This window comes from Charadrius vociferus, unplaced genomic scaffold, assembly GCF_000708025.1.
Source record: "Charadrius vociferus isolate BGI_N301 unplaced genomic scaffold, ASM70802v2 scaffold298, whole genome shotgun sequence".
Lineage (NCBI taxonomy): Eukaryota > Metazoa > Chordata > Aves > Charadriiformes > Charadriidae > Charadrius > Charadrius vociferus.
In genome coordinates, this window is record NW_009649936.1 from 4,044,130 (window position 1) to 4,066,096 (window position 21,967).

At 43.9% G+C, this 21,967-nt stretch overlaps 1 protein-coding gene across 1 annotated transcript in view; it reads left to right on the plus strand.

Annotated features, from left to right (window-relative positions):
* Nucleotides 1-260: 260 nt before the first annotated feature.
* The window catches only part of UBASH3A (ubiquitin associated and SH3 domain containing A), a 22,733-nt gene continuing 1,026 nt past the window's right edge, over nucleotides 261-21,967 (plus strand). Inside the window, exons 1-13 of the mRNA XM_009891343.1 lie at nucleotides 261-373; nucleotides 3,707-3,760; nucleotides 5,414-5,600; nucleotides 7,925-8,123; nucleotides 8,827-8,996; nucleotides 9,912-10,120; nucleotides 10,981-11,107; nucleotides 13,070-13,169; nucleotides 14,376-14,498; nucleotides 15,303-15,395; nucleotides 16,464-16,608; nucleotides 21,232-21,338; nucleotides 21,858-21,964. Coding sequence (XP_009889645.1) covers nucleotides 261-373; nucleotides 3,707-3,760; nucleotides 5,414-5,600; nucleotides 7,925-8,123; nucleotides 8,827-8,996; nucleotides 9,912-10,120; nucleotides 10,981-11,107; nucleotides 13,070-13,169; nucleotides 14,376-14,498; nucleotides 15,303-15,395; nucleotides 16,464-16,608; nucleotides 21,232-21,338; nucleotides 21,858-21,964 — 1,734 coding nt within the window. The remainder of the gene's footprint in view (nucleotides 374-3,706; nucleotides 3,761-5,413; nucleotides 5,601-7,924; nucleotides 8,124-8,826; nucleotides 8,997-9,911; nucleotides 10,121-10,980; nucleotides 11,108-13,069; nucleotides 13,170-14,375; nucleotides 14,499-15,302; nucleotides 15,396-16,463; nucleotides 16,609-21,231; nucleotides 21,339-21,857; nucleotides 21,965-21,967) is intronic.

Consider the following 21,967-nt stretch of genomic DNA (forward strand, 5'->3'; position numbering starts at 1 on the left):
GATGGGAAAAGCCTGCAGATAGTTTGTGCTTTTTTAGGCACCCTAAAACAAAAACTCGGAGAAGCAGATGCTAAGAAAACAGGATGTCAGCTTTTGTCAGAAAAGATCATAAGAGGTTTGAGGTTTTATTTTTTTATTTTAGCTGCCTCTTTCTCTTTCTCTCTCTCTCATTTTCTTACTCCCTCCCTCCCTCGCACCCTCCTCCCACCTCCCAGTTTCTGTCAGCACTCAGCGCTCGTTTCGGGGGAAGAGTGGAGGAGATGGCGGTGGCGGAGACACAGCTGTACGCAAAGGTGTCCAACAAGCGCAGGAGCAAAAGCACCTCTGCACTCCTCGAGTCTCTCCTCACCAAAGGATTCCCAGCTCATATTGCGTGAGTAATGTGTTCAGCTGCCTTTGCACAGTAAGAGGTGTTTAAGACACAAGAGGTATTTCTCATAAGATCTTGAAAGCAGGCAGCTTGCTTTTTCCATCAAGAGAATGTGTTGCTTCCTGGGGGTGATGTCCCTATACAGGGATCAGACCTGTCTTGCTTTGAATTTCTTGCAGAGCAGTGTGTATTGCTCATATTGAAAAAACAAGCAGCTCTGTATCCATTTTTATAAATAATGTGTATATCTGAAGATACATGCCATTCCACGTCTTCAAGTTGAGAGGCTTCACAAAAAGTTAAGATGTTGATGTCCAAAGTTTGCTCTTGGGATATATCCTCTTTCAGTTTTTCTGTTTGTCACTGTTATTTTAAGGGAGCTAAATGTGAATGTAACTTCTATGCAAAGTATTTCTCAGGCCTGATTTTGTCACTGGAAACACTTTTAAAAGAATAAGCTTTCCTTAACAAGATGCCACATAAGCCTGTCATTTTTTTCTCCTGTCTTGAATCAGGACCTTGTTCCAAAAGCATATCCTAGCAGCAAAATATAATAGTGAAGAATCAGACACTACTCTTGGCAACCCAGTGGATGAGAGATTAACTGGTGGCAACATTTCCAACCAAGTTAATAAAAAAGAAACATCATGGTCACTCCTCCCCCAAACATTGCTCTGGTCGGACAGGGAAGTTTTGGGGAGGATTTTCAAACTTCTAAAGGGCAAGTATGGACACCTCAGTTCAAACTGTTCCAAAAAATTAATCTTTTTATTTAAATGTCAAAAAACTCCTCATAAAAATCTTTTAAAAGGGAGAGCAATATCTTTCCATTTTGACTCCTCATTGAAAACTAAGCAAGTTGAAAAGGCTCCATCCATAAGTGCTGTGTCGCTTTTCTAGGAACACCTGTATTCAGCAGAGCAACTTCAGACACAATGGCCACAGCTTACAAGGAAACTATGGAGTTATTCCCAGTCATACCCAGCAGAATTTTAGCTGTGCAGCTGAAAACCTAGCTCATCATTTCTCTAGTAATACTATAAGTTGGGTCACCCCAAAGTAATGGCTAGTTTTTGAATTTTTTATCCTGTATGTGATGTTCTTCAAAACACTTGGAAACACTTTCTGCTGTTACTGAGGCGGCTTTGTACTTCACAAGTCAAAATCAAGAAGCAGTGGCAGAAGTACTGTGCAAATTGACATAAAATGACAAAATGTCCAAAAGCACTTTATTTTTTAATTTATTTGCTTTTATTGACTTAAAGACCTTCAAAGTTTTCATTGTGTTTTTATAAAACCCTTCAGCTGTCTCTGTAGTTCCTGGATTGAGCTGTAAATGAAAGTACTGAAAAGTTGTTCTTTCGAGATGTCCTGGCCTGAGAAAAACAAGGCTGGGTGGGAACATTACAAAATCTTTCATAATGTAGAATCAGCATGTCAAAGAAACATTTCCCCAAAGAACAGAACCAAAATATGTGAGGATCAAGCCTAGCATCAGATCAACGAAATGGGCCTCCCCCGGTTCTTAGGCAGAACTGATCTATATCAACAATTTTCTGCTTTAGGGAAGAGCCAGTTTATTCTCACTGTAAAGACACTATTTTTGATACAGATTTTCAATTATTTACTCCTACTCTCTATCTCAGAAATTTGGTATATACAGAATTTATCTTTCAATCTTCACTGCCCATTTTGGAAGCATAGGATGTCTAGCCACAGCCTAATGCTCTCCTGACACTAAGGGCTCTACGAACCATGACAGAAAGCATCCCACAGTGTATGCTGAGACAAAAGGTGGGAACAGGCACAGGCAGGAGCACAAGGGAGCAAGGAGATAGTGCTGATCAGCATGACAGTCCATGGTCGCAGGTCTCATTTGTCTTATTACGTTTATGATTATGCAGGCCTTATGGTAAAAAAAAGCTGAACGCTCTTCTTTTTTGGCTTCAGGGCTGTTTGCACAGACCTTCTCTCGGAGTGGGAGGAGCAGCAAGGCATGAAGCGGTAAAATACTCACTTTGAGGTGTAACAAGTGGTTGACAAAGTCAGTCATCATTGTCAGAGCAGCGGCAGGCACTGACATTTCAACAGGGTACGGTAGGAACGGCTGCATGAGGAGAACAACAAAAACACAGGTTGTTCGTGCTTGATGTGATGGAGAAGGGGGAGCCAGCAGAGAGACAGAAAGAAAATGTGCAGGACTATTCAGTCACAGAGGACACAGGCTACTTTTAGACCAGCTAGCTCATGGTTTTCCATTGAGTTGGCCATGGTTGTTGATTTACTTTACAGAGATGAAAGGTAGAAGGTGAAGCTTGAATGGAAAGACTCACATTAGCCCTCACCCATGTTGAGCCCCACTAAAAAGCCAGGCGTGGTTGCACATACACATAAGCAGATTTCAATATTTTTAACAAGCCCATATGTAGTTTTTGCACTAGAGAGAAGACAGACAGCTAGGAGGAAGCACCCAGGACAAGCCTGAATCCTGCTGCTTAGTGCACTCATTGCACTGGTGGTGCACGCTCAGGTGTCACAGGGACGAATGGAGGTCAAAAACATGAGGAGACTAAATGAATTAATGCTTTCAAGACCCAGTGGCCAGAAAGGATGATGTTAAGAGAGAAGGAAAGAGAGGAGCAGATGCCAAGCAATTCAGCATGTTTCCCTCCATGTCCACTGTCTTTACCTCCCGTTCATGTCTCTTCTGAGCAGTTTATAGGTGGCTTACAGGGCTGGAAATGGGATTCATGGGTGCAGGTGCGATTTCAACACTGGAACCCTTCACCCATCACCTAGCATTTAGTCTCAAAGACTTGTTCATGTGAAGCACATAGTTGGCATTTTGAAAGCTCTAGTGAGAAAAAGAAACGTGAATCAAACCCAATCCTGTGGGAGATCTTCAATCCAGATTTTCAAATCTCAATATAAGCATATTTTGCCTTGGTTATATGTATGAACTTGGGCCTGGCATCTTGAACCAGAACATTATCCTATGAACCAGGCAAACCCTGCTTCTTCAGTGTGTGGATGGATGGCTTACCCAACCCTAAGGAAATCCATGTAGTCTGTAGGGCTGCTTAGGAAACACCTCCAGAACACAAAGGAGGACATCCTGTATAGAGGACAGGTTACCAATCTTCAAGAAATGAAAGATTTGCAGTGGAAAAACTATCTGGAGGGCTTCAAGAATGTTAATATTTGCCAGGAATAAACAAGTTGTTAAAGGTCCTGTCCATGTTGGAAAATAGACTTGGTGACCACAGCATGACCATTCTTTACTTTCTAGGAGTCTTTTTTCTGTTATTCTGATGAATCCATTTTTGTTTTTTCTAGGCAAAAAGCCTTGGCTGCTACTGGACAAAAGACAATAGAAGATGCTGCAAAATGGTAAGCATCTGTGATTCCTAAGGAGTGCTTTCTCACTAAACCTTGCTAAAAGTCCTTGTTCATGCGCTGATTCCATCACTGAATTTGAAGTTAGCTGCCATAAAAAAAAAAAAAAACTGCATCTCAGTTCTTCCTTTTCTTTATATTTTAGTTTATGCAGAGAAAGAAATATTTGTATTTGTACTTATTCTGGGAAGCAAAGGTATTTGCAGAAGGTCTGGGGTAAATCAAAAAAGCTGGGGAGGAAAGGTCAGTCTTGGACAAAAGCAGCTGCTTTTACTACAGTGACATTACTCAATTCATGGGACGGGCTACTCTGGACAGACAGTCTTCCTCAGTTTTAAGCCTCCTGCTTATTTATGGCCATGGTCACTGAGGTCTGCTCACTGCTTCTGCAAGGGGTTCCCAGGCTCCAAGCCAGGACTGTGGGCACACACCAGGGCACATCCGAGAAGGCGCTCGGAGGCACCTAGGGGGTAAATATCCTTCCTGCCCTGGAACAGTGCTCTCACTTCGTGGTGAGCACCCGTGGGCAACAGGCACAGGGCCTGAGAGGGGAGCTTGGACTCTCCATCCCTATGGAAAAGAGGAAAGGAACAGGGAAAATATCCATAAACCTGTGGCTGCACTTACAAATGCATGCATTAACAATGTGGGATTAAACGGCAATGGCTGAAGCCAAACAGCCCATCTTCTTCCCTTGAGAAAGGGAAAAAAATAATCTGAAAGGCTGATGGTCAGATGGACTTGTCATTAGAGTCAAAATCACTTGCTAGTCTTGATCCCTGCAAAGTTTTTTCCTCTGTACCAAGACTTCCACAGTATTCATATGCTGATAATTGACTTTTTTGCTTTAATCCGCTCTCAAATCCAACCAAGTCTTTTCTTGCGTTCTCTTCTGGGTTTTGGTGTGCTTTTTTTTTTTTTTTTAACTTGGTTTGATTGTTCTTTCTTTTTTTCTTTTTTCTTTTTTTTTTTTTTTTGTGTGTAAGGCTTCAGAGGAGACATTTCAGAATGGCAGATTCTTCCCAAATAATTTTTTGTCAGGGATGCCACCATGCTTTCCAACAGTCACTCCCAATCCAACAGCTGCTAAGCCAAATATACAGCATGTGCAGAACAGAGTGGAAGATATCATCATGTGGGATATGAGTTTCTGATCTTTGCTTGTGCATTTTATGATTTGTCTTGTTTGCTTTTACTAGGCCCGAGTAAAAATCCTAGATCTTTTTGAGTATTTTTTAAATCTTCAGTTATTTTTCATTTTGGCATTCTTCAATGTTTTCTACCCATTGCTTCTTTTTCCTCCTCCAGCCCTCTGCTTCCTGTCATGAAAAAGAGGGAAAAATAACCTGAAAGTCCCTAAAAAAGTCTTTTTTGTTGTCTTCCATTTTCAGACATCGAAAGAAATGAAGGCACATAGTGAAACATAAAGTACATAAAAAATAAGCAGAAGAAAAATCCATTCTCCATTAGCTAGTATTTCAGAGAGAAAATTTGTAATGAGCTTTTATTTTAGCTTTTCATTTGTAAGAAATTAACAACCTCCTGTTTCCTTTTTCTGGTCTCTACTATGGATGCCTTCAACCACAGGAAACAAGAATAAGTAAGTGGTGCACACACTTACTCTCTGTGATGTGCTCTTGATTTCAGGTTGCACTCCCACTGCAATGATCCCTCTTTGGATGACCCAATTCCTCAGGAGTATGCTCTTTACTTATGTCCCACCGGCCGTTTGCTTAATCACCTGCAAGAGTTTTGGAAGGAGAGCAAGCGACAGTGTGGGAAAAACAGAGCCCACGAGATTTTTCCACACATCACTCTCTGCGACTTCTTCACAGTAAGGCACAAAAGACTTGCAAGGGTCAAATATCAACTACTGGTGAAAGTGGACCACCTGCAGTTGCTTTACACCAGAACTTCTCCTTGGTGATCAAACTAATATGACCTAGGTCCAGGCATGTTTGCTTAATATTTGAATGTTCAGCCCCTGTGTAGGCACTGGGGGCTTTCTTCCCACCACCCACTTTAGGCACCCACCTTAGCCCTCATCATACCTAAAAATCAGATGCTGGGGCCAGTGGGATGCCTCAGGGTAGCTGAGTGACATGTGTCTAGCATCCATCTAGAGCAACCCTGTGCCATCCAGGTTGTGCATGGACCTGCTAGTAGGAAGCATGGCTCCCCACACGCAGCTATGGGCAGGCAAGAGAGACCATGTCCATTGCTGCATCGATCTAGGATGTTAAACCTTCCTGCCCAGGGCAGCAGTGCCTGCCTTCAGCCAACTCTGCAGCAGTGACAGCGTTATCATAGGATGTAGACAACTTTGGTACTATGCCTATGGGAACCTCAGGAAAACCCCTGCCTCCCCGAGAGAGACCCACCCAGAAGGTCACTGCTATGGTGGCACGTCCCAGTCTTTACCCTTTCTGTTGAAGCTTGGATGCTGTGAAAAACAGAGAAGCAGGATGCACAGTGATGGAAGGAGCAAGGGGAGCTGGACTGGAGTTCTGGCAGTGCATTTGAGACACTTTGTCAATAATTTAACATGGAAGTTAGGCTCCTGAGCTGGACTCTGTGTGTTGTTTTCTGGTTCTGGAGACACTACTGTCCTCCCAGATGGCCTTCTCAATGATGGGTAACACTCTAGAAAACTTCCCAGCAGAGCTGCTTCTCCTGCAGGGGTGAATGTGCCAGTATCAGCAAAGACCAACAAAGGTCTGGAAAAACTCTGGAGCCAACTGGTATCCAGTTTTCATATGCTGATGGTGCTGCAAATGAACCCCATCTGCAGCTGAGATGCACTGAAATAGGCAGGAACTAGAACAGCTGAACAAAATTATTATGCTAATCAATCATACTTTCATGCTAAACCATGCCGCTAAGTATAGACAGTGAAAATAAGAGTATTTTGTTGCAAAATATTGAATAGCAGGGCACCCTGTGGCCTTTAATCACAATTATACAGAACAAAAATCATCAATTAATAATGAATGCCACGCTCTTGAAGGGTGTCAAGTTCAAAGGCCTACCTCTGGAAGGGATGACTGAATTGCAACCCTCACCTCACGCGCCTCAGCCCTATTTCGGGTAGCATATTCCTAGGGATAAATGCACCCGTCGGTGATATTCTCTACTCCTCAGCTGTCAGCGAGAGCTGACCTGGGCGCCTCACAGGCAGAAAGCGAGACTCACTGACCTGTCTCCCACCTCCTTCTCCTGACCTGGCCCTCTCCTGTTTCCTGACTCCCCACATCTTTTGCAACTCCCGGACTTGCCAGCCCCAGAGGAGCCTGCTGCATGGCACTTGCCCTGGTGCAGGATCCCCCCTGCCCCTGTCCCCATCCACAGCCCAGTCTGCCCAGTGCACCTCAGTGCATCTCTCCTCATCATGCCTGAGCCTCGCCAGGCTGTGGGTTTGTGGCTTAAGCAACGCTCAAGAGATAAAGACTGTCTAAGCAGGTCTAAGCTCCTCGCTTGTCTTCTGCTCTTCCTCTTCAGCAGGTTGACCCAGTGTAAAGGCTAAATGCAGCAAATACCTCTGTGGAGGAGAATAAAGCAGCGCGGAAATGGAGCATCATTAATGTTTCTGTCTTTGGCTGGATGGCACAAATTTCATCTTTGCCTCTTCACTGCTTAATTGCTTAATTGCCACTTTTTGTGGAAGCAGAGCTCTGCAATCCTTTAATTTGCTGTGATTAGAGCATTAAGGATCATAATGACAAAGATGCCTTACAAATTTTGCTAGGTATGTCACTCAGCATCTGAGATCTTGAAGCTTTAGCAGGAGCCATTTCAGCTGTGGGATAACAATAATGTAAATTCTCACTTAGAATTGAAGCGGGAAATCATGATTCCTGCCTTATTTCAGACAGGTTACTGCACACCTGTCAGATGATAAAATCTTTTGGTTCTTTCCTACCCACACTAGGTACACCTCTGGGTAGAAGGCTCCATCTCCTACTATAGCACCAGGATACTGTGATGATCAAACTGCCCAATTTTACTGGTTTTAATACCAGGAATTTCAGGCGAGTTCATAGGTGTGTTGTCCTATTATGTCTAATGCCCACACTGTTTTCTGTTATTACTGTATGACAGGCTACAATAGTGGCTGTTGAGCCAATGGGTGAAGACTGTTCTTCTTCTGCTTTCTTTCAGTGTGAAGACCAGAAAGTGGAATTATTGTATGACACCTTAAAGCGAGTCGGTGACAGCTTTTCACAGAGCTTTCCACCATCCATTTCCCTATCACTACATTCATCCACCAGCTACCTTGGCTTTTTCATTGGTGACAGCCATGCAAACATCCTCAAAGATTTTGCACTGGCATTCTCATCAGAGGCTTCAGCCCTGGCAGGTAGGACCGACATGAGAAGGAAAATGGGCGGGTCGTGTCACAAATGCTTAGGCATGGTACTTGAAAGCATCTCCTGTGGCTCCGGGGAAGCTTAACTGATGTTTTATGCCATCAAACACCCTTTCCTTCTGCAGATTTGAAAATAACATGGCTGGGGGAGCATGTTTTAGACTTTGAAGACAGAGTGCTTTTGTCTAAAAGCTGAAATGGTTATCTGTGTAACTTGATAGGCCGTTGGTTGGGATATCCAAGATTGGGATATCCCAGACCTCCACCCCCGTGGTGCTATGGCTCAACCTGGTGGCTTGACTGCATCCTTGAGAAATAGGTCCTGATCTCCCCTCCAGTGACATCCAAAGGAAACTGCATCACCAGTGGAGACTGAAGGCACATAGCTCCAGAATAGCTTCATCTGGGAGAAATTAGTTCAATACATCTCAGAATCAGACAGGAATTCAAACCCTGTTCATTTTTTTTTCTCCCGGCTGAAGCCAGGGAGAAAATCCAGTCCAGATTGGTTAATGTTTTTGGCGTGATTAAAAGCATGACATTCTGCAAAACAGTTACTCAGCAAAACTATGATCAAAACTACTGCTAATGACTATGATATTTCCTGTATCATGCAAAGCATGTAGAACAAAGCAAGAGGAAGAGCTTTAAATGATCTCCACTTCTATGTTGTGACATTATCTTTTATTCCTAGATTGCCATGTGAAGCCCTGCCTAAAGCAGCTACACCTTACCTTGGCTCACAAGTTTTACCCTCACCATCAGAAGACTCTGGAACAATTGGCCAAATGTATTAACCCAGGGGAGACCTGCCAGTGGGTAGCTGCTCTCTACTCACGGGACATGCGTTTTGTGCATTACCAGGTACTGTCATCAGGCTTATTTAATTTCTCAAGCCCATGGTCAGACTCTTTGCTACAGTCATCTTGCCTTTTTTTTTCATCAAGAAAATCAGTGCACACACAGTACAGTGTTTCAAAAAGCATGGTTGTTTCAAGTACCTCTTTGGGGTGAAAAACCGTACTTGTGAATCAGTAGAAGATGCCTTTATGGTAGCCTGCTTGGCCTGCATGTCAGCAAGGTCTAATTCCAAACTCCAGCAAAAAAAAAACTAAACTTACCATGACATGAAAAAATTAGAGAGACAGGAAATGATGTTTGAATATTTGCTAGGATTTGTCAGATCAAAGCTTTGCAGTGACGTTCCATTCAGCAAAGTCAGTTTTCTTGCTTGTTCCACCCATGATGAAAACTGCAGATTAAATACCAGCGAGCAGGGCACAGTTCTCATTGATGATTTTCTGCCTAACAGACTCCTAGTTAAAACTAGTCAACACTTTTCCAGTTCTCATATCCAAATTTAAATTACAGAATGATCAACATTTTTTGGTCCGTTCAGTATATCGCTTTGTCACAAGTCTCGTATTGGATTTTGGTCACACTCAGGAGAGCTGCAAGTAATCACAAAAATAGCTGATAACACTTTTTCTATGTCTGCTTTCAAATAAGTCTGTACTGGTTACAGGAAAAAAAAGTATTTTTATGAAAAGCAAGTGCCTATTTTTACAAAACCCAAGTGCCTATTTTTACACGTACTGCGATTGTGGTAGTGTCTTCCTTTTTCTCTGCCGAAGTGCAGAGTCCACACATTGTGGAATGGAAAATTGTACTGGTCACCACGTCCAGTAGAGAGTTGAGCAAGCATCCCCTGAACCACTGCGGCACATGCAGCAGCGGGCCCTGGCCAGCAACCTGACCCTGCTGTGTGTTCATCCCCAGACGCTGAGAGCCCTCTTCCAGTACAAGCCCCAGAACATCGACGAACTCATGATCAACACCGGGGACTTTGTCTATGTTGACCCAACGCAGCAGTCTGACGTAAGCGAAGGCTGGGTGATCGGGACCTCACATCGGACCGGCTGCAGGGGTTTTCTTCCCGAAAACTACACTGAGAGGGCCAACGAGTCAGACACGTGGGTTAAGCACAGGCAAGTTGTGGTTTCATGGGTGTTGCTTTATGTCAGCCATTTTTCCTGCTGGGGAGCCGTGGCAGTGTTCCTCCTCACTGTGAGCTGTGGGCTGCCAGGTGGGAGCTGGGGGCAGCGTGGTCAGAGGATAGGAGGGTCCTGGGGCTCTGGGTGGGATGCTGAGACTTCTGGAAGAAAAGACATAGGACGCACACCTACAGACACCCGGAATTCATTAGTTCAGCTGCTCAAGGGATCACTGCTGCTTGCCTTTGAACAACCTGAACATCCTAATGAATTTTAAAAGACCACGTTCTGCCGGGCAGGCTGAGCCTTCAGCCTGGCTCACTGCTTTCTTCTTTGTTCTTTTTTCTTATTTCAAGAGCTTGCAAAGTTAACCTGAAGTGAAACCACGCAAAGGTTATTCCACCACCTTGAGCCCACCCTCATCTTGTTGATTTACCCTGTATCAGCAGGCATCTGTCTGGCTTCCTGCACTTTGCTCTGCAGCTGACAGTGCGGCTGATGCTACTTGTAGATTAGAGCTGATTTTTCTTAGCAGGGAGGTGTAGGTGCACCTCTTACTGAGTCCTCAGAGATAGAGAGGAGGCAACCAGGTAGTATTTCCTGTTTTAAGCGCACATTTTAGCAGGGTTACACCCAATATATGCCATCAGTTCATATTATTTTAGCCTCATTTTTACTGAGCAGATTCTAAATCAAAAGCAAAGTGATGAAGTGGATTGTAAGTGTGCAAAAAGTATTGGATGAATCTTGACTTACACATGCCTGTAGGCAAAATTATGACTTAAAAATCCCTTCTATTTGTGTATGCGTCCATATATATTTGTGTGTGTGTGTTGCTTCTGCTTTTTCTACAGGGAATATGTATTTGTAACAGCATCAAGATTATTCACCCAAACTGAAAATGAACCTAACGTAAAGCTAAATGGAGAAGTCCATAATCCTAGTATGTCAAGGACTGTAACCAATGTACTTTCTCTTCAGGTAATTGTTTTTTGCCATTTCATATCTCTGCCATGTGCTTATGCAGATATAATATTAATTAAAAGCATTTAGTCAGTTTGATAGTATCTTCCTTTTTCTGTCTTACATTTTCACGTTTTGTTGTAATGCACATATATATACACACATACACACTCATACGCTCATGCTGTATGGCATATCTCATAAATATTTTGTAACCTATATGAGGTATATTACTTTTGCCTTCTTTCATAAAGCTCTTCTCATTCCTGTCATAATAGCACAACATATGAGCACTCTGCTCAGGTTTCTCTGTGCACAGCCCTACTGGGCAAGCTGTGTAGAGGTATGGCGACAAGTTTGACAAGCAAGACGCAGGCACAACTTCCCCTGACTTTCATATAGGTTCATAGCAGAATTAGAGCAGAATTAGGCTCATTGTTCATTGTTACTTTTATGTCCAGATTCTATGGATGTCACCTTGGTGGTTTATGTGGTCCCAGATCTTAGCATATTTAAATGTTTCATCCTCTTTTGCATTTTTAGATACATAGCTAATGCAAATAACTGCATAGAACTACAGCAAGAGAACAGCTAGCTGGAAAGATTAGCAGTACTGATGGGATTACATTTTTGTCCCAGCTTCAAAATCAACATGTATAATTTTTTTCCAGGTTTTCCACTGGTCTTGTGCTAGGAAGAACAAAACAAATAAGGACTCTTTTTTTTTACCTACAGCACGTTTGGTCCTGCATTGCCTTATTGGCTCTGACTGTCAGGAAAGCCAAGACAGTCCTTTCTGGCACAATGACATGCTGCAGAAACCCCTTGGAGCTTTGCTGGCCCCGTGGTTTCTCTTCTTGTTGTGCTGGGGAATAACCCCTGGTTCATTTTTGTTAACATCAGAGAAACTTGAGGGCATCTTGAGGCAACTTCCATCCTGGGGCCTCCCAGAACACTGTGTGTATAACTTTAAGAAAGAAACTTTGGCACAAGTCACATGTCCTTCCACTGGCTCTTGATTGATCTTGGCCTCTCTTATCTAGTTTGGATCTCTGGCAGAGCCACTGCTTGGCCTGAGGAACACATTTTGTAGATGTGCATGTCCCCAGTCTAGAAGTTTCCCCCGCCTCTGGGTTCCTCCTAAGCAGAGGAGCAAGACCACAAAACCTTAGTTTTAAACTCTGATCTTGTGGTGGTTGATTTGTGTTTCATTGCAGAAATGCAATAATGTTTAGCAGAATATATGAATATAAATCTCATACCACTTCTTAAGAATTCCTTTCTCTGTTGCTGAAGATACACATCATTAACCTCAGCTGCAGCAGTAACACTGCAGTGGGTTACTGTTAAAAAAGTTTTAAAGCCTTTGACCTGTTCCTCCTTATCTTCTCATCTGTATTTAATGTACATTGTATACTAACCCAAAAGTACTTTGAACTTCTTTGTAATTCCATGCAGTCCAAGTAAAAAAGATGCCTCAGAGGAGATCTGGGTTCACTGTTTACTTGGCCACACAGTTACTAAAAGTGTAAAAGTAGAGTTTTCATTAGAAAAAGAAAGACAAGCTTGGTGTTAGTCCTGGTGCAGAAAAGAGCATTACCACCTAAATCTTAGCTATTTTCCCTCTTTTGTTTATATACACCATATGATACATATTAAAATTTCAATTCCTTTCCACACTGGAATTAAAAAATCTGTTATCAGCACTACCTTTCACTAGTGTAAATAAAGTTAAAACCTAGTCTGTAGCCCATGAAGGTCAGGAATCTCTTTCATTTGCCTTCTTGCCAGTCAGGCTTAATATTGTCCTAAAAATAGGCATCTATTATAGTAGCTCCTTTCTCCCCCACTCTGCTTGTTATAAACCTCCCAGGACAGGTCTGCTGTTCCATCCTCCGTCAGGCAGCATCCAGGAATCCAGGTAATGCAGGTAATTATATAACATTGTAATGAGAAACCCTTTTTACACAGCTGTCTCAGAATGCCACCCTGAGAAGAGGTGTGCTGGTGATGGGACATGGGGAAAGAGTTGATCAGGTCTTTGGCAAATCTTGGCTTCAACAGTGCTTGACTGCAGATGGTGAGTAAGATAATGGAAGGACCTTAGCAAATCAGGACCAAAACCTATATTAAGTGTGCAAAATTCACACTAGACAGGCTGAGAGGGTTGCAGTTGTTCAGCCTGGAGAAGAGAAGGCTCCAAGGAGACCTTATTGCTGCCTTCCAGTACCTAAAGGGGGACTACAGGAAAGATGGGGAGGGACTTTTTACAAGGGCATGTAGTGATAGGATGAGAGGGAATGGCTTCAAACTGGAAGAGGGTAGATTTAGATTAGATATTAGGAAGAAATTTTTCAGTCTGAGGGTGGTGAGGCAGGTTGCCCAGAGAAGTTGTTGAGGCCCCATCCCTGGAGGTGTTTAAGGCCAGGCTGGATGGGGCTTTGAGCAACCTGGTCTAGTGGGAGGTGTCCCTGCCCACAGCAGGGGGGTTGGAACTCAATGATCTTCAAGGTCTCTTCCAACCTAAACCATTCTATGATTCTATAATGAGGATGGTACCTTCTGGCTGCATAATCAATTCATTGGTTTCATTTTTCTTCAGTAGTAATATTGGGTTTTGTCAATTTGGCAATAGTAAAAGAATATCGATATGGAGTGGATTTTTGTTTCATTTGAGCCCCACAAAGCTGAATTCTCATGATTTCCTGTCCTCTCTCTCCTCCCCCATTTTGCTCCTTCAGAGCTTGCAGAAGAACTGCTATTTTGTTAGGACAGGTGATTTCCCAAGCCAGTGTTGTGACCTTAAAACTTGATCTCTTTAAGGTAATGGCAGTCACTGGGTTATTTTCATCAGTGAGACACTGTCTGTAGTACTAAAATAATCCTGGAGGCATCTGAGTTCAGGTACTGCCCAATGATCCCCCAAACTGCTTAGTTATTAGCTGTCTCCTTGGCATGGCCTCGTCTGATGGCAGCTCCCCCTCTCCTACATGGTTTCCAGGCGAGGTCTGGGGAGACCACAGGCTACAGTCAGTCCCCAGTGGACAGACAGAAGGGGTGTTTGAGGTGGATGGAAGAGAGACTAGCTCCTTGGGCAGACGAGCTGCTTCATCACTTGCCCTTGTGGCCAGAGAATGGGAGTCGGTCAAGATGTCACTCTGGGCTGACTTTTCAGAACCAGCCATCCAATCATTCAAAAGAAACGAAGCCATTATAACAAAATGCCACCTGTGCATTCAGCTGCTGCCTCCCTTGTGCTGCAGCAAAATGTCCCACCTCGTTTCAGGAAAATACTACAGAGCAGATCTGAATTTCCCTTCCACCCTGCCGAAGAGGAAAGACAGTGTGAAGCATTTTGAATGCGATCCTCCTTTATCTAGCTGTGGTATTTTCCAGTCAAAGCTTATAGGTAAGCTGCATGATATCCTGATGCAAGTGTAAAGGTTTGGGAAGCAAGCTTTCATCATCTGCAAAAGCACATACCAGCTTTGCAGTAGAAAAACGTCCTAGCAGCGCTCATTGTAGTAACACTTCTCAATGGGCAACCACCGCAAGATTGCGTTAAACAGTAAAATATAGAGCGGGGCTGGTTGCTCATCTTTGAGACCCATTCTGTCAGTTCCTGGCAAAAAAAGTTAAAAGAAAGAAGCTGCAACACGACCCTTCTGCTTGTCTGAAAGGGACTAATGTCTTATGCAGTTGTCGCTGAATGGGCAGTGAGGAGTGAAGGGGCTGGCCAGAGGAAGCAGCTTCATGGTCAGCAGAGTGTGGTCACCTCATCACACGTACCTGACGGGTGGGTGATATGGGTTAGTCTGACTCAATTTGCTCACCAGATGAAGTTGTTTCTGCTCTCTGAAGTTGTTTCTGCACCTGACTGTGACAATGCAAGTCTGGTGCAAATGCTTGTCTCTGATGATTCAGATATATGGAGACAGCTAAATCCCTAACTGCTGTTTGCAGGTTTGGAGTGAATCTTCTGTAATTATCTTTCTAACACTCATTTTAAACTTGCTGTTGCAACCAGAATGAGCTTTTTAGTGAGCTCAGTCAGCCAATGGTATGAAAAAAAGGACTAGAAAAGGACTGTCAATGTATCCCATGTCAATGAAACTGAAAAGCTCCAAGCTGTTTTTTGCAGAAAGTATTTTGTAGTAGTTTCTCATCTGTCATGATTTGTAAAAGAGCAACTCACTTCGCTGTCCCCATCCAGGGGAAGCTCTGCTGGACCAGGAGGTGACAGTCAGCTATGTGTACTCATCACCTGCACTCCGCTGCATCCAGACAGCTCAACACATACTGCAGGGTAAGGCAGCAAAACCGGCCAGGTGCTTTTGCCATGGTGAAAATGTCTTCATCAAGCTTCTGTGAAGTCTCTGGGATGAGCAATTAAGAAGATGTACAACTCTGTGGTTATTTGTTGTTATATTTAAGCAGGGAAGACAAGGTGGTTTTGTCTAGCTGGTAATATAGGCAGCAGTAAACCTGCTGCCATGTGTAAGGTCTGGAGAGTACGATCCCATTAACTCTCGTCCTCGCTAGTTAAAATGGAATCTGATGTTATATGAAACAGAGGCATTTCACATCAGGTTGAATTTAACATTAGTAGCTGCTCATCAAATCACCCACTGCCACCTCTTCCAGAAAATATTCTGAGCCAAAAAAATAAATGTTTCCAGTGCTCTGAAGGATATATAAGTGAACCAGGGAAGATGGCTTTTTCTTGAAAGCATTTGCCTTTGCAAATTTTAATTCATTCATACTGCAGAACCTCATTCCTTCTCCTTCTCCCGCTCCCTCTCCCACTCTTCTTTTTTCCTCTCCTGTCCCCACTAACAGGTCTGACAGAGGTTCACAGTTCATTACCCTGTTTACATCAGAATTACGATGGGAGTGCATTTCTTCTGGGAACTAGTGGCAACTAGCGCTACTCAGTAACCTCTCTTGAGAATAATCAACAAAATAACGTGTGTTTTAACAACAGAATTCCATTTCTAACACTGTAGGACAATTTATTGCCCCATCGAGGACCACTGAGCAAAATATTATATAAAGATGGTAAAAGCATTTCCTGTCTAAAGTTTATTGATTGCAACATTACTGAGGTCTTTTATTCTTTTCTCCCCTGTACCTTGCAGATCATCACAAGAGCAGAAATAATAACGATAATGTAAGAATTTGTAGTGCCTTAACATTAGTCAGACACAAATATAATGTTGGCTTCATTTAATCAACATGATCCTCTTTTGTTTGACAATAAATAATTCTTTTTCAATAATGAAAACGTTACAGCAAACAAGGTAGAATGTACAGCACAAATGTAACACTTGGAGTGTACCTTTCTCTTCATAATAAACATTTCATGTTCTTGCAGGGCTTAGATTAGATCAAAAAGTCAAAATCAGGGTGGAACCAGGACTGTTTGAATGGACCAAGTGGGAAGCAAGCAGAGTAATTCCTAACTTCATGACTGTGACAGAACTGGCAGAGGCCTCTTACAAAATAGACACAAGTTACAGGTAATTGCTACATATCTAGCTGTTAAAGCTGTATATTTTTTTCCTGCCGTGTTTTTTCATCTTTTTATTTGTCATATAGCATTATGAACACTGCAAAAAAATGGGTCATTCTGATCAAATTCAACCCTGTGTGATCTGTTCCCAAAATATGATGTGCTGTCAGCTGTCTTGTGCCAAGGGTCAACTTTGTTTGCTGCAACACTTGCACGCTTGGGAATGTGGGCGCATGTAGCATGCGGGTGCACCTGCACACGCACAGACATCTGATACTTGTATATGGGACCAGCCCTGCTTTGGCATTGCCTTCAGATCTGCTGGCTCAGGCCCATGGTGTGTCACACACAAGGACAGCTGCCTCATAGGCATCAGTGTCAGGTACCAGGAGTTTTGGTTTTCTTTTGGCTCATGTGAAGCATGCTTTAGGATCATAGAATCATAGAATCATCTAGGTTGGAAGGGACCTTTAAGATCATCGAGTCCAACTGTAAACCTAGAACTGCCAAGTCCACCACTACACCTTGTCCCTAAGCACCTCGTATACTTCCAGGGTTGGTGACTCAGTCCCTTCCCTGGGCAGCCTTTCCAATGCTTGATAACCCTTTCAGTGAAGAAATTTTTCCTAATATCCAATCTAACCCCCCCCCGGCATAACTTGAGGCCATTTCCTCTCGTCCTGTCTCTTCTTACTTGGGAGAAGAGACCGACCCCCACCTCGCTACAACCTCCTTTCAGGTAGTTGTAGAGAGGAATAAGGTCTCCCATAAGCCTCCTTTTCTCCAGGCTAAACAACCTCAGTTCCCTCAGCTGCTCCTCATAAGACTTGTGCTCTAGACCCCTCACCAGCTTCGTTGGTCTTCTCTGGACACACTCCAGCACCTCAATGTCTTTCTTGTACTGAGGGGCCCAAAAGTGAACACAGTACTCAAGGTGGGGCCTCACGAGTGCTGAGTACAGGGGGACGATCACTTCCCTAGTCCTGGTGGCCACACTATTACTGATACAGGCCAGGATGCTCTTGGCCTTCTTGGCCACCTGGGCACACTGCTGGCTCACATTCAGTCAGCTGATGACCAACACCCCAAGCCTTTTTCTGCTGGGCAGCTTTACATCCACTCTTCCCCAGCCCTGTAGTGCTGCATGGGGTTGTTGTAACCCAAGTGCAGGACCCGGCACTTGGCCTTGTTGAACCTCATACAATTAGAAATTTAGAAATGTGAAGAACAGCCTGTGAGGTAAATAACATTCTGGTTTTCAGCGATAAAGAAATGTGGCGTTAGAAAAGGTCAGTAAGCCCTTTGTTTAGGGTCTGCAGGGCAGCAGCAAGTGGTCTGCCCCACGGCAGAGGGTGAGCTTAGGCTAGAAGGTGCCAGGGAGCACAGCTCCATGTCACTGAAGCAACAGCTACAAGAGGAAGGGAACGCGGGGGGCCACCCCTGTGGACCCCAGGGCAAAGCCATGCAGGGTCTGGGGAGAGATAGAGGTAAGCCAAACACAATCCAGCTGTCCTTCTGGTTTTGGGGGGCAGGCAGAATAGCAGCATTTCACTAGAACTGGTGTTTATGCCATTTTCAGTCAGGGAGGGTGGCTGTTTTCTTTTGAGTTGCTCAAAGATTAGTACTGTGCTCAGCAAGGACTTTTTGGGGCCCTCGCAACTTGCAGGGGGGGGCTGGTGGTGGTGGTGGTAGTGTGGCGATGCCTTTTCTGAGCGCTTGCAAACCACAGCAGGGCAGGAAATGATAAGCCTCCAATTCAATCTAGCTCCTCGTCTTGCTCACAAACCAGGCTGCTCTGCGTTCGCAGTGCACAGCCAGATCCAGGAAATTACTCAGCTAATACAAGCGAGTGTCTCTGGGGTTTCCCATGTACACAAGAGAGGGGGAAAGGAAACTTCACGTCTTAATGCATTTCTTACAGCCAAGCAACTGTCTTCATTTGAAATTGTGAGAAGGAATAAAACCCTTCATTTTCTTGGGTCATAGTGCTTTCTGGTGTGTTTTACAGACTGTTTTCCCTGGGTTTTTTTTGATAAAAAATCACTTGCCTCAAACTTCCACGTAGCAAAAGGTGCAAATGTAGAGTAGTGGGAAGTTCAGAGGGGAAGCTCTGAAGCAGTGCTAACTACAGGGTTCAGCCCCCTCACAGCTCACTCAGGTCCAGGCAAAAAAGGGGTGGGTGAGCTATAAATTTGCACATATGATGCCAGTTTCTTCCCACTACATGCAGGGTTCAAAATCCACGGGTCCCAGGGGCTGCTTTTGCCATATTCACCCACTGCAAATGACAACCTTCTACTAGTTTAAGTCCCTGATCATTCCCTGTCAGCAGCGGGTCTAACCCAAATTCTTCTGCTTCCAGTGCCTCTAAGAAGCAATGTGAGTTGTGCTGAAACATTTGCTGCCCATACATTGTGTGCTAAGGTGAAATCACGTTGAGGTTCACTGCACCCAATTGCAGACATCTAAGAGCTGGGTGCGTAGGCTGTGATGGTTAGCCAGCAGCCTTCTTGTTGGTGGAAAGAAGGGGACTCCCAAGACAGTTATTTTCCACCTTATGGAAGCCTATGTCAGACATGTAAGATAGCATGAACTGCCTTCTGAAGTGGCTTACTTGGCTCCTTTGACCTAGCCAGACACTTGAGTTGTAGGCAGCTAAGGCTGAGTGACATTAACCCCGCCTCTTTCTCCCCTCACGCTCTGACAGAAGCGGAGTGTTGGTAGGCACTGCCTGACCCACAGAATCACAGAATTACAGAATGGTCAGGGTGGGAAGGGACCTCTGGAGATCATCTAGTCCAACCCCCCCACCAGAGCAGGGTCACCTACAGCAGGTTGCATAGGACAGCATCCAGGTGGGTTTTGAATGTCTCCGGAGTAGGAGACTCCATCACCTCTCTGGGCAGCCTGTTCCAGTGCTCTGCCACCCTCAAAGTAAAGAAGTTCCTCCTCATGTTTAGGTGGAACTTCCTGTGTTCAAGTTTCTGCCCATTACCTCTTGTCCTATTAGTGGGCACCATTGAAAAAAACCTGTTCCCATCCCCCTGGCACCCTCCCTTTAAGTATTTATAAGCATAATAAGATACCCCCTCAGTCTTCTTTTCTCTAGACTAAAAAGACCCAAGTCCTTCAGCCTTTCCCCATATCCCAAAGCAGGAGAAACTCTGCCTTTGCAGTTCCTGCTGTTAAAGACTGCCAGTCACAGTGTAAAATGTTTATTTCTTTCCTCTTCACACTTTTCGTGGAGAAAAGAGCCTTTCTTTCCTCTTCACACCAGCTTTTTGCAGACTGTTACGTCCTTCTTCAGCCTTTCCTCCAAGCTGAACTCTTCCCATCTTCCCTCACAAGCTGTGCTTTCTGGACCCCTGTTCACTGCTCCTCTCTGGATTTTTGCTTGTTCGTCCTCATCTCACTTGCCCTGTAGCCCTCGCAGCTGGACACAGCACTACCGACGAGACCTTAGCTTGGGCTGAGCAATCCTGTTGCTATTTGGCCTGGAAACTACCTGGGCCGGTGCTGGGGATGCTCAGTTCTGCTGCAGGATGGCTGGTTAATAACAGGGACTGAAGTGCCAACAGGATGGCAGATTTAAAAAAAAAAAAGCAGCCCTGCCAAAAGGCATACTAGTTTTGAGTACCCCAATATGGACCTGTCCGACCTAGTCGGGATTAGTATTAGCTATGATTAACAATCCAGCATGAGCCTTTCACACAGTTTTACCACCTATTTTCTGCTTCTGCTGTTTGTGCTGACTTAATGTACCGAAGACTCACCTGTGAAAGTACACTGTGATACCATGCCTTACCATAATATATTAATTCAATCTCCCTCCTGCCTATTCACTGAATAAGGAGACAATCAAATTGGAGCGAGGGGGGCAGTTGTTTGTAGAAAAAAAATTAACACCCTGTATTGTATCACAACACATGCCTAACAATATTTGCCAGCCATAGCAGTGAACACCTCCCATTCTGGAAGAAGACAGATTAAGAGGATGATGTGAAAACTAGAAGTGCTCAGATACTTAGGAGTGGTGCATTGTGATTAATGTCCTTGGAAACATTTTATTTTTTTAACTCCAGGAGTCAAAGTCTTTACTATCCATTTGTCCAGCTAATACAGATATGCCTTGTTTGTTGTTGATTTTGATTTTCTTTCTTTATTAAGGAAACTAACACTGAGGTGCCCAGTCTTGAAAGCATTCACATCATCAGTGTCTCGCCTTGGTTTGAACTCAGTCAGGATTGCTAGAGCTGGGCTACTCCGCAAGTCTGCAGTCCATACCTGGGCAGCGGTCCTTGCTGACAGAACTGCTCAAACCACAAGCTGTTCTTAGGCATGAATACTACTTTAAATAATCTCTACTGTAAACTACAAGTTTTATTAAAGCATTGTTTTCCCTGCATCTGGTGCCTTATGAGCTATGAGATTTAGCCATAAGATTTAATAGAAATTACTGCGGGGGAAGCTAATGCTCCATGCAAGTTGAGGTAGCAGTATGTCAGCCGAGTCAGTAGATAAACCTTTATCCTTTTAACCAAGTACCTTTTCTCTGGTATAGTCATTCAAAACTGCTAACAGTGTCCCCATGTTCATCTAGATTAACATATATCTATGATTTTTTTGTCAGGGGTAACTTCCCACTCTCTTCTCTGGTGCCATCGGAAAGTTACGAAGAATATGTAAGCAGAAGCTCTGCGGTTATAAAACAGATCGTCGCTGCCTGCCCCAGCAGAGGTAACGGTTTCAGATCTTTGTATATTCTGTCAGACACTTTCAGTAGCAGGAACAGGGAGAGATTTGCCAACAGAAGCACATTTAACATGAGTTGTTGATACTGCACAGAGCTTAAGGTAGGGTCTTAGTCCGTGTCCTCGGTTACACTAAATCAAAATACATGCAATTTATGGCATAGAAATGAGAAAGCAAAATTAAACAGGAGAAAGTAGAGTACTAAACTGCAAGAGTATACTCTTTGCTTGGTCTTTCTACACCGGGATACAGCTCAACATGAGATAATATACTTTTTTGAAAAGCTTTTTTTTTTCTCTTTTCTTAGCAAATGCTTTCTCTCACTAGCTGGCATGACTATAGCACACCAGACTTTTCCTGACCAGCACAATACATCCTGCCCATAATCAAAGAGGTCCGCAAAGATGAACAGACCCAAAAAAGCCTCATACTCATCTACTGATGGGTAACCTGACAGTGCTGAAGCTCCCTTACTACTTTGCTTTGCTTTCTCTGGTATATCAGGTGTCATCCTCATTGTGGGCCATGGCTCTTCCTTGGCATCTTTCACCCGACCTCTGATTGGGCTCCCCGCCAGAGACAGCAGCAACTTTGCCCAGGAGGTACGAAAGGTA